This window comes from Ranitomeya variabilis, chromosome 2 (genome assembly GCF_051348905.1).
Source record: "Ranitomeya variabilis isolate aRanVar5 chromosome 2, aRanVar5.hap1, whole genome shotgun sequence".
Taxonomy (NCBI): Eukaryota; Metazoa; Chordata; class Amphibia; order Anura; family Dendrobatidae; genus Ranitomeya; species Ranitomeya variabilis.
The window spans coordinates 491,476,735-491,488,928 of record NC_135233.1 but is presented as its reverse complement, the minus strand read 5'-3'; the positions used below and the strand labels follow the sequence as shown (position 1 = coordinate 491,488,928).

At 47.5% G+C, this 12,194-nt stretch overlaps 1 protein-coding gene across 4 annotated transcripts in view; it reads left to right on the top strand.

The window, feature by feature from the left end:
- Positions 1-8: 8 nt before the first annotated feature.
- Positions 9-12,194, top strand: part of SIRT3 (sirtuin 3) — a 32,205-nt gene continuing 20,019 nt past the window's right edge. The window contains exons 1-5 of one of the 4 annotated variants that reach the window (XM_077287928.1): positions 10-139; positions 10,498-10,590; positions 10,661-10,763; positions 10,885-11,025; positions 11,932-12,164. In XM_077287928.1, the coding sequence (XP_077144043.1) occupies positions 10,515-10,590; positions 10,661-10,763; positions 10,885-11,025; positions 11,932-12,164 (553 nt within the window). In that variant the 5' untranslated portion in view covers positions 10-139; positions 10,498-10,514. Of the gene's footprint in view, positions 204-10,314; positions 10,591-10,660; positions 10,764-10,884; positions 11,026-11,931; positions 12,165-12,194 lie in introns of those variants that run through there. The other 3 variants (XM_077287926.1, XM_077287930.1, XM_077287929.1) reach the window with 3 other exon arrangements.

The window sequence follows — 12,194 nt, the reverse complement described above, 5'->3', positions numbered from 1 at the left end:
CTACATTTCCCGGCGTCCAGGCTCTGTAGCGGCTACGTGGGGGTGCGCCTGTGCGGGGATGATGTCACCAGAGGGGCGTGGTCTCACTGTCCAGTGCCGACCCATTAGTAGGAACGAAGCAGGTGACAAATCACTACAGGTGAGGAATGGATTCTGCTGAGGCTGCTGGAGAGGACTGATCTCTGCACCATGGAGCCTGTGAGGTTGGCAGCGAGGGCACAGGACTCAGTGTGATGGAATGAGGATGTATTGTGGGGCCAAAGACACATGGATGATGTTCCCATATGGGGGCTGCATGTTGGAAGGTTGCACAGGGAAATGGTGCTGCTATTTGTACGGGGCTGCTTATTGGGGGGCTTTCACAGGAAAAGGGTTGATGTTACACTTGAGTGGGTCTGCATGGGGAAGGTGATGGGGAGATTATGATGAAGGGCTGTGCGGAGAAGGGGATGATGATGAGGGGCTGTGCGGAGAAGGGGATGAGGGGCTGTGCGCAGAAGGGGGGATGATGAGGGGCTGTGCGGAGAAGGGGATGATGATGAGGGGCTGTGCGGAGAAGGGGATGATGATGAGGGGCTGTGCGGAGAAGGGGATGATGATGAGGGGCTGTGCGGAGAAGGGGATGAGGGGCTGTGCGCAGAAGGGGGGATGATGAGGGGCTGTGCGGAGAAGGGGGGATGATGAGGGGCTGTGCGGAGAAGGGGATGAGGGGCTGTGCGCAAAAGGGGGATGATGAGGGGCTGTGTACAGAAGGGGGGATGATGAGGGGCTGTGCGCAGAGGGGGGATGATGAGGGGCTGTGCGCAGAAGGGGGATGATGAGGGGCTGTGTGGAGAAAGGGGGAATGATGAGGGGCTGTGCAGAGAAAGGGATGATGATGATAAGGGGCTGTGTGGAGAAGGGGATGATGATGAGGGGCTGTGCGGAGAAGGGGATGATGAGGGGCTGTGCAGAGAAGGGGATGATGATGATAAGGGGCTGTGCAGAGAAGGGGGATGATGAGGGGCTGTGCGGAGAAAGGGGGGATGATGAGGGGCTGTGCGGAGAAAGGGGGGATGATGAGGGGCTGTGCGGAGAAAGGGAGGGATGATGAAGGGCTGTGCGGAGAAAGGGGGGATGATGAGGGGCTGTGCGGAGAAAGGGGGGATGATGAGGGGCTGTGCAGAGAAGGGGGGATGATGAGGAGCTGTGCGGAGAAAGGGGATGATGAGGGGCTGTGCGGAGAAAGGGGGGATGATGAGGGGCTGTGCGGAGAAAGGGGGGATGGTGATGAGGGGCTGTGAGGAGAAAGGGGGGATGATGATGAGGGGCTGTGCGGAGAAAGGGGGGATGATGATGAGGGGCTGTGCGGAGAAAGGGGGGCAATATTGAGCTGTGAGGATAATCCTGCATGCTTGGCGGCTACAATTGGAAGTGGGTAATGTCACTCGTGAGACTGCATGCAAGGCAGCTGTTCGTTGAAGGGAGTGATGTTTTTCACGTTGGGCTGCATGCTGGGTAGAAGGGGGTGATGTTACTCTCGTGGGAATGCGTGCTGGAGGACTGATGCATGATGATGATGAGTGGAGATGCATGGGAATTAAGTCAGTCACATGGGGCCTCATACTAGGGGTCTGCATGGTGAATGGGGTTAATGTCACTTGTGGGGCTGTGTGCTGTGCCTCATCTGGGGGTAGTGGGTGCTGTTAGTTGCGTGTGGCTGCTTGCTTGGCTGTGCAGTGCAGGATTGTTGTTCGTCGCGTGAGGCTGCATGTGGCGGGGTTGCCTGTGCAGGGAAGGGGTTGCTTTCACATGCTGGGCCTGCATGTGGGGGGAGGTTTTAGAGGGTGATGTCACTCGTGTGCTTTTTGTTTTCATCATCACTTCTCTCCAGCGTGGCCTAATTCTTCTTGTGCATTTGTAAGTTCATTGTTATAGACTTTGGGTGTATAAATATATTTACATCTTTCTCCTTTTTGTTAGACTTATTTATATATGTGTTTTAATAAAACTGAGAATTATGGGTGAATTTTCACTTCTATATTTCTAAAGCTCAGGATGTGTTCACACATTGCCAAGTCCTCGCCAGTAGACCCGCACAAAATCGTTCAGATCTCACTGACTATTCCTTTCATGAGCAACTTTTAAACAAAAAGTGATTAATGCCCTGATCCTCACAGCCCTCATCCAGCCCCTGTTCCTGAAAAATGAGAAAGTTATGGGTCTCGGAAAATGGCAACAAACGCAAACATTTCTGATTATTATTTTCCATTATTTAACTAATGATACATGTTTGGTATCTGTGTACTCGTACTGACTTGGAGAATCATATTACCGTATCATTTTTACCATATAGTGCACATTGTAAATAAATAAAAAAAAAACGATTATGAAATTGCACTTTTTTTTGGGTAAATATATTTTTATTAAAGAGAAGAGAATTTTACAAGAAAAACAGTAGTTGAAAACTACGACAATGATCAAAGTACTTTTTCTTATAATATACAGTTCGAGAAGAGTAACACAAAAAATACTCGTTCACAAACCTTGCATAAATCTTACATAAAAGAAAGAAAAGAAAAAATAAAAATTAGAGGGAGTAAACCCTCTAGAATGACTACGGTAACTTTAACATATAAGCAATAACTCCTTGCCCCCGCAACAGGCGAGGACTTTCATTACCGTGAATAAAAGAAAGCATACCTAAAATCAGTGCGCCCATGTCCCCTAGAGCGAGACATGCACGCAAATAGTAACATTATAAAAGTAACTGGTAAATCATGGTACAGACCTATCACACCGAGCTGGTGGAAGGTGAACAGCTCACCCAGGGGGGAGATAGAAAGAGGAGGAAATAAAGGGGGGAGCCCAAGTAGGTTGGGCTCAAGAAAAGAAATATAAAATGAGAACACGAAAAGAAGAGTAGCTTAGTAATCGACTGTAGAATAGACAGGTGTATTCAGGTAAACAGGTGAGGGAAACGAGCAGAATCTTTAAATAGAATCCATTCAGTCCAGATACCTAAAAAGGAGACCCTTGTCTGTGAAAGGTCTGCATTAATTTCCTCCATCCTAAAGATGGTTTCAAATTCTGAAAACCACTCCACAACATCGGGGGGAACCGGGTCTCGCCATCGGCGGGGGATCACCGTCCTAGCAGCCGCTAGGCAAAATTTAAGGATGTCCTTTTTTTAGGATCCCACCGAACCGGGAATCATGGAGAGCAATGCAATCTCCGGAGTACCGGTGATGTGCTTGCCTGTGATCAAACCATAATTTCGGAACACTTGGTCCCAGAATGTTCTAATCAAGGGGCAGCCCCACCAGATATGCAAAAGGGAGCCAATGCCATTTCCACACCTCCAGCAGCAGTTTGAAATTGAGGGAGAAAATTTGTGTAACCTGTCAGGTGTGAGGTACCACCTATATTGCAGTTTATACCCCTTCTCCGAGGCCTCACTGGAACTCGGGAGTTTATGGTTCATCAGGAAGCAACGCTCCCATTCCTCATCCGACAAAGTCCGCCCTAAATCCTTCTCCCAAGCAAACTGGAAATAGAGCCTTGCGTCAGAGTCAGGTGTTGAAAAAACTGAGTAGAGGGAAGAGATTCCCCTGCTCGGGGCGTCTCCACCGGCAAACAACAGTTCCAAGGGAGAGAGTCTACAGTTCGAACCCCTTGGCAAATTCAAAGAGGCCAGGAAGGACCGAACCTGCAAGTACTCCCACCAAAGAAGTTTAGTGGAGGGAGATTGGGTTTGGAGGGAACAGAGGGTGGGCATCTCGCCACGCTGTAAGATATCACCAACCCGTATGTCATCCTCGTATTTCCATCCCATGAAGGCTTTCCTGTGAATGCCCGGAGGAAATGCCGGGTTGCAAAAAATAGGTGTAAGAAGGCTGGCCCCAGGAGGAGCGGACCCCTTCACACCACTGCAGTGCCATGCCCTCATAGCCTCTGAGGTTAAGAAGGAAAATCTCCCCCGTTGAAGAGCATATTGCTTTGGGATCCACTGAAGATAATGAAGAGGCAAATCGGACCATTCTTGTTCCAATGCTACCCATTTTTTAAATTTCATTTTATATTTCCAGTCCAAGAGGCGAACTAATATGGCCGCCCTGCAATAGTTTCGGAGGTTGGGTAGACCCACCCCACCAAGCTGGCGTGGCCTAGATAAAACCTTGTAACTCACCCTCGGTGTTTTCCCCTTCCAGATAAAACGGGAAATCAAGGACTGTATTTTAATAAAAAACGATTTATGTGGCCAAATGGGAATCGCCTGAAAGATATAAAGAAATCTCGGCAGGATATCCATCTTAATCACCTGAATCCTACCGAGCCACGACAGCCTCAATGGGCCGTCGTAAGACTCCAGAAGGGATCCCACCCTGTTCAAAATGACCTGATGGTTCAAAGAAAATAATTGAAGAGGATCCGAGGTGAGGTTCACCCCGAGATATGAAATCTGATCCTGTTGCCATCTAAAGGGGAAGGCCCGCTTCAAGGAAGCCACCACGGAAGAAGATAGAGAAATGTTTAGGACCTCAGTTTTGGAGTAATTAATCTTGAAGTTACTTAAATCCCCGAAGGATTCGAACTCCTTCATAAGCACTGGAAAAGAGACGACTGGGTTAGAGACGAAGAGGAGGATGTCGTCGGCAAATAGGGCCGTTTTATGGTTAGAGTTTCCAACCTGAATCCCTGAGATACTGTCATTAACTCGGATAGCCTTAGCCAAATGCTCAATAACTAAAACATATAATAGGGGCGACAACGGGCAGCCTTGTCTAGTACCGTTCTGAATATAAAAACGATCGGACAAAGATCCATTGACTCTAACACGAGCTGAGGGTTTTGAATATAATGACATAATTTTCCCCAGGAAATTGGATTGTAAGCCAATATGGGTCAGAGTCTCCCGTAGAAAGTCCCAATGGGCTCTATCAAAGGCCTTTTCCGCGTCAATCGACAGAAGACAAAGAGGGGACTTTTGCATCTTGGTCCTCTCAATAAGGAGAAGAGACCTGATAATGCTGTCCCGCGCCTCCCGGCCCTTGACAAAGCCCACCTGATCAAGGTCGATAATAGATGGGAGAAGTCCCGACAATCTGTCAGCCAATACCTTGGCAAATAATTTTACATCGACGTTGATCAGGGAGATTGGCCTATAACTCCCGGCCAGCAGGGGATCTTTATTAGGCTTTGGCAGAACAGAAATATGAGCCTCTAGGGACTGGGGGGTAAAGCTATTCTCCTCAGAAATCGCATTAAAGGTGAGGACCATTTGGGGAAGCAAGTCAGATAGAAGGGATTTATAGAATAAGGGAGTGAACCCATCCGTCCCAGGACATTTAGAGGTGGACGTGGATTTAACAGCTTCTGACAGCTCCTCAGGGGTTACGTCCTTTTCCAGGACCGCCAAATCCGCCTCAGGGAGGGACGGGACCTTGATCCTATTCATATAAGATTTAATTTTATTTTTCAACGTGGTGGGATCCAAGTCAGCGAACCTGCCCCTAATGTTGTACAGGGATTTATAGAACTTTTGAAAGACCTCTAGGATCTCCTCATTACTATGGACCAGTTGGCCCTTATCATTTTTGAGTGATGAGATAAGGGTGGGACCCGATCTGGGATGAAGCAGTCGTGCTAGAGGGCGCCCACAAACATTAGCTCTTTTGTAGAAAAACCCTTTAGTTCTTTCCTTGTCACCCATAAACCGTCTATCCAGCAGGCCTTTAAGTTCAAGCCTTTTTGTAGTGAGCTCGACCAAAGTCTCAGAGGACCTCGAATTCTTATGCCTGCTTTCCAGGGTCTGAATTTGTGACAGCAAAGCGTCTATTTCCTCAGTCTGAAGTTTTTTGATTCTAGCCCCATGTTTGATTAAGGTGCCTCTCATGATGCACTTCAGTGCTTCCCATTTAATTGCCTGAGGTATGGGATCTGATGCATGAGTATGGGCGAACGCTGCAATGTCAGATTTCAAATCACTCAAACAGGTGGTGTCTCGTAAAAGGTTGCCATTCAATTTCCATGAGAATTTTTTCATAGCCAGCCCGGGTATCTCCAAGGATAGAAAAATAGGGCAATGATCCGATTGAACCATATTACCAATCTTGGCATCATGCCTCCAAGATAAGACCCCCCTGCTGACCAGAAAAAGGTCAATTCTGCTGTAGGAGTTATGTGGAGTAGAATAAAAAGTATAATCCTTACCTCTAGGATTGAGGATTCTCCAAACATCTATCAGATGTAGTTTAAGTAAGAATTTTTGTAGGGCTCTCACCTTTCTCGATGGGACCGCCCCCCGACCAGAGGAGGTATCTAGTTTGGGATCAAAGACAAAGTTAAAATCACCACCTATCACAACCTGGCCCTCCGCAAATGAAGACAGTTTCAACAATAGAGACTTGCAGACCTTAGGCTGTTCCCGGTTTGGGAGATACCAGTTAACTAGGGTCAGGATCCGTTCCGCAACTTTAACTTTCATAAAAATATAGCGTCCCCCTTCATCTATGACCTTGTCTATCAATATGATATTCAAATTCTTACAAAAGGCTATTGAGACACCTTTTGTCCTCGATTCGGGGTTGGAACTATGGGACCATCTATCATAAAGTTTACCCCCGACAACTGGTATCCGGTCAGCTCTAAAATGAGTTTCTTGAAGAAAAAGTATCTGAACCCCTAGCTTGTGCATATCTGAAAGTACGTGGCTTCGTTTTTGGGGAGTATTGAATCCCCGTACATTTAGGGAACCAAATTTTAAGGAACCCATTTTTCAATAGAACGTCGAGTACCCAACCGTTAGGCCCCAAAAAGGGGTTATCCTGCCACCTGAGAGATGAGAGCAGAAAACAAGACGCAGCAAATTAGAAGAAAAAGAAGAGAAAAAGAGTAGGCAAATATAGAAGAAAATAGGAATGTAGCAGAAAATTGTACCCCTGGGGGAGCTGAAAATTAAAAACTCTTACTTAAGATATGGGGTATAGTCGTTTCACGAATATCACGGTTTGGACAAACCGTATAACCCCTTAATGGGTCGTGTCCTTTCCACTGAAGAAAGGAAGAAAGTCAAAACAATATATAACAAAATAAATCATATACCGACGGATTCGATAAACAATATAGCTGTATAACACACCATGTTCCCCGGCGAACTTCCCTGAGACAAAAAAAATACACAAAATTACCCAGTACAACCGAACCACCAGAGGGGGAGGGAAAGGGAGAAGAAAAAAGGGGGGGGGGGGGAAGGGGTAATCAAAGGAGAGGAGAGGGAGGGGGAAGAATAAGAAGGGGGAAGGAAGAGAATGGAATAGTGGAGAGGGAAGGGAAAATGACCAAGGGAAAAGAGCAAAGCATATATCATCAACACGGCCATTACTGCCTAAAGCTAGACCAAAGACCTAAGGGTCTGCAACCGACTGAACCAAAAATACTGGACGCTTGCATATCAGCCGTCTTCAGATACATCATTACAGTTCTGTCCTCTACCACGAGATCTAGTGCGGCCTCTTCCACGGTTGCGACGCGCCCTCTTTCGGCGCTGTGGCATAGGGCCCATATCCTGACCAACGGGATAAGGCCAGTCAGGGAATTGTAGGCCCGGATCCTCGAGGTTCAGAAGGGAGAGAAATGAACAATGCTCCCTGGGGTGAGATAAGGACACCATCTGGGTTCCCCGCCGAACCTGAAGGCGGAACGGATATCCCCAAGAATAGGGGATCTGGCTCTGGCGAAGGAGGTTAAGTAGAGGTCGCAGAGCTCTCCTCTTTTGGAGGGTTCTCCGTGACAGATCCGAGAGGAACTGTAATTGGCAATCTTGGAAACGGATCTCCTGGGTCTTTCTGGAACAGTTGAGGATTTCTTCCTTCACTTGGTACCTATGAAAACGACAAATCACGTCTCTAGGCAGACCTCCATCCTCAGGGGGAGGACCCAGCGACCTATGAGCTCTGTCAAATTCAATACCCAACTCTGGGGCAGTGTTCCTAACGGAATTGAACAAAGCTTGAAGAGTCGCAGTTAGGTCACTGGCTTGGACTGATTCCGGTAGACCCCTCACTCTCAGATTTTGCCTTCTCTCCCGATTCTCCAAGTCCTCCATATGGTCTAGAAAGCTCTCAAAGGTGGACGTCTGGGCTGACAGTTTATCCTCAAGGGCTAGGATCTTGCTGGAGAGATTTTCCACAGTAGTGTCAGTAAGTGTGACTCTGCCCGCTAGAGCTGAGACGTCCCCTCTCAGGGCCATTGTTTCAGCTTTAAAGGAGTTCTCCACCCTGGAGATAAAGCCCTCAAGTTCCTCTTTAGTTGGAACGTTGCTAATACGGGCCTTAAAAGCTTCCCACATGTCTGGGTCAGGGCTATCTTGTGGCCGCATATTTGGTAAAATAGGAGAACCACTGGAGCCTCCACTGATGGTCGGCTCCACTCGTCGTTCACCCCCTGTGGCTTCTGTGCGGTGATTTAGTAGAGGGGGGAGATAACCTGCTCTGTTGTGAATTTACCTTTTGGCTCCCTCTAGTGGCTACTAGTGTTTTTACTCTGGGTATGTCTATCATCCCTTGTATGCTCACCTGGGTCGTTAGGTCAGGGGTGTTGCTATATTAGCTCCCTGGACCTTCAGTTCAATGCCTGGCAACGTTGATATCAGAGCTAATCTGTAGTGCTCTTGTCTACTGATCCTGGTTCCTGCTTGATTAAGCTAAGTCTGCTTTCTTGCTTTTTGCTATTGTTTTGGTTTTGTATTTTTGTCCAGCTTGTACATAATCTGTATCCTATCCTTGCTGGAAGCTCTAGGGAGGCTGGAGTTCTCCCCCCGGGCCGTTAGACGGTTCGGGGGTTCTTGAATCTCCAGTGTGGATTTTCGTTAGGGCTTTTGTTGACCATATAAGTTATCTTACTACATTCTGCTATTAGTGAGTGGGCCTCTCTTTGCTAAACCTAGTTCATCTCTGTGTTTGTCATTTCCTCTTACCTCACCGTTATTATTTGTGGGGGGCTTGTATCCAACTTTTGGGGTCTATTCTCTGGAGGCAAGAGAGGTCTTTGTTTTCCTCTTCTAGGGGTAGTTAGTCCTCCGGCTGGCGCGAGACATCTAGCGACCAACGTAGGCATGTTCCCCGGCTACTTCTAGTGTTGGCGTTAGGAGTAGATATATGGTCAACCCAGTTACCACTGCCCTATGAGCTGGATTTTTGTACTTCGCAGACTTGCTGATATCTCTGAGACCCTCGCCATTGGGGTCATAACACTGCTCCACAGCCCGGTTTCTGAATAGAGAGTTGTTGAAGCACCCCCTCTGCAGGTGTAAGTGGCCGAGGTGACAGGCTAGGGGGCAGCTGAGTCTCCTGCAGCACAGGCCACTCAGTTTGGGAGGGGTAGAGATCAGCTCTCTGTGTCCAGGACCTCACCGCTTCTCCCTCTGTTTGTACAGTCTCATGATCCGAGCCCCCACCATCCTCCCTCTCCCCTGCGGTACCTTCATCTGAGACCCCCTGCAGGGGGTCCTCCAGGGGCCTCTCCTGAGTAAACAGTCTGGTGACAGACGCTCTGGAAACCTCAGTGCAGGCCTGCAGTGTCTTCTTCTCTCTCTGTTTGTTTTTTGCCTCATGTGTAGTGCTGCAGGGCTTGGGGGAGGGATCAGTCATCTTAGGATCAGTGCAGCTCCAAGGCCCCTTCCCAGAGCTTCTTAAAAAGCGAGATATACTTGCAGAGAACTCCACAGGGGGTCCAGAAGGGGTGTTGGGGCGTGCAGGCCTCCGTTTAGCAGGCATAGACTCCGGTAAAGTCAGTTTCTGGGCTGTTGCAGGGCTTTATTCGGCCGGGGAAGTAGGAGCTCAGGGACCAGCAGCCTTCCTCCATTATGGCCAGGACACGCCCCCGAAATTGCACTTTTATTTTTGTCATTTCACCACACTTGTTTTTTTTCTTTTTTCCCCATTTTCCGGTATACTATATAGTAAAATCAATAGTGTTATTCAAAAGTACAACTCGTCTCTAAAAAAAACAAGGCAAAATATGGCTATGTTGACGGAAAAAAAACAAAAAACTTTATGGCTCTTGGAAGAAGGGGAGGAAAAAAAATGAAAAATGGAAAATTGTCTAGGAGTGAAGGGGTTAATGTATCAGCGTGGATGCAATGTGTCAGCCTATATAAATGCATGGTAGTGTTAGAGGGTCTATGGCAGGTCATCATCTAGTTGTTTTCCCCCAGTAGTGCAGAGGTTAATGGAGGGAGGCAGCAGAGTCCAGGTTGCTGGGATCTCCCCCCCTCCCCCCCCAGAGTGACTGCACCAGGAGCCTATAGGGATAGTGTATGCTGGGGAGGACCCTGCCAGCAGGCGGGTCACAGGGGACACATGACAGCCCAGCACGGGAAGCACTACTATATACATAGCACCCAGAGCAGAGGCTCCGACAGACACTATTATATATGCACGCAGTTACAGAAAGCAGCAAGACATTATTTTTTCCTATAAATGCCCCATTTAGCTTCTTAGTATATATTCTGTGCAGTCTCACAGGGAGAAAATATGGCTTCTCTGTGTGTTTCCTACCGGCCCTTTAAGAAAATGGTTCTGGTGGCGTCATCATCACCACTATTGAGAGGTAAGCTATATTAATGAACTACAGTACTGCTCCTCTTTACACCGCCATCTTCATCTTTTAACTCTTTCAGTGCGGAGGATCCATGGAAGCCCGTTCCATCTGCTGCCACTTACTGGAAGAAATAAGATCTCGCTATCTAATGGCGGCAAAACTGGCCTTATCTCGTGTCCGCGGTAAGTAATATATACAGTACATGCCTTCAATCCAAGTAGAATGCTTATCAGTGGAGATTGTGTTTCCGCAGTACATGAATGTATTATTTTCGGACCAGATCTAATCCCCGCTTTCCCACAGTTGGGTGCGAGCCCATAGCGCTAAGAGCAGCTCTACGTCCATCACGGATGTGGCCAAGAAAATAAAGGATGGCTTCTACCGTCATATATTGGTCATGGCTGGCGCTGGAATCAGCACAGACAGCGGGATCCCAGATTTCAGGTAATTCTGACATGTGGACACTATAGCATGGGTGTAAGATGGAAATGATACTGATCCCTGTAGGCATAGCGGCATCCTGTGCTACACGCCATGTCAGCATTATGTACTGTCACTCATGCCTAATAAATATATTTAGGAATAGGAGCAATTTAAGGCTTTGTCCACTGCAGAATGTAAATGATCGCTGAGGGACTATGGTAGATCTGAAGCCTCTGTCACTCCAGCTCTTTTCCCCACCCAGCACCGCCTTCTCCTACTTGACTGACAACTCCTTTGCCTGAAGTCACACAGCATAGAGGCTGTCAGTGAAGCAGGAGGAGATGGTTCTGGCTGGGGAATAGAGCTGGAGTGACAGAGGCTTCAGATCTACAAATAGCTCTTAAACCTCATTTGCCTATCAATTCAAACGCTGTTTTCTTAGTAATGGAGGAACGGATCGGTCATGTAAAAGGTATTGCAGGACTTGTCACTTAACAGGCTACATGCACATATCAATAGTTTGAGGGTGAAATCCTGCTGACAGATTCGCTTTAAAGAGTACCTGACAGTTGTCAAAAATCTGTATTTTTTTCCCATTGTGCTCTTGAATCTGGAGTTGTTGCTTTTTTTGTACTTTTCAGTTCCTGAGATATGGCCTGTGTGTAAATCTAGTCTTTTTAGTAATGGGATGGGGTCTTATTCTTAAGGACCGCACCCAGTTCATTAAAAAAACACTCATTTTTTTATACATTGAAAAGGGGGCTATATCTTAGCAATGGAGTGGCGCAGGAACAAAAAAATTGACAGATATGACAGATAGCGGCATTTCCAGATTAAAGTGTCATTCCCAGTTTTATGGCCCCTGACAGGACTGTGCAGGATGCATGTGATCAACCAATACTCCCATGTGTTTCTTTCTCGCTCCAGGTCTCCCACTAGTGGACTGTATAGTAAACTGCAGGAGTATTCCCTCCCATATCCTGAAGCTATATTTGATCTTGGCTTCTTCTTACGTGACCCCAAACCTTTCCTGCGTCTGTCCCAGGAGCTGCTACCTGGGCGCCATCACCCCAACTCAGCGCATTACTTTCTGCGTCTTCTACATGACAAAGGAGTATTGCTGCGTGTGTACACACAGAACATCGACGGACTGGAGAGAGGTGAGGGGCTATAAACTGCTCATATGGACC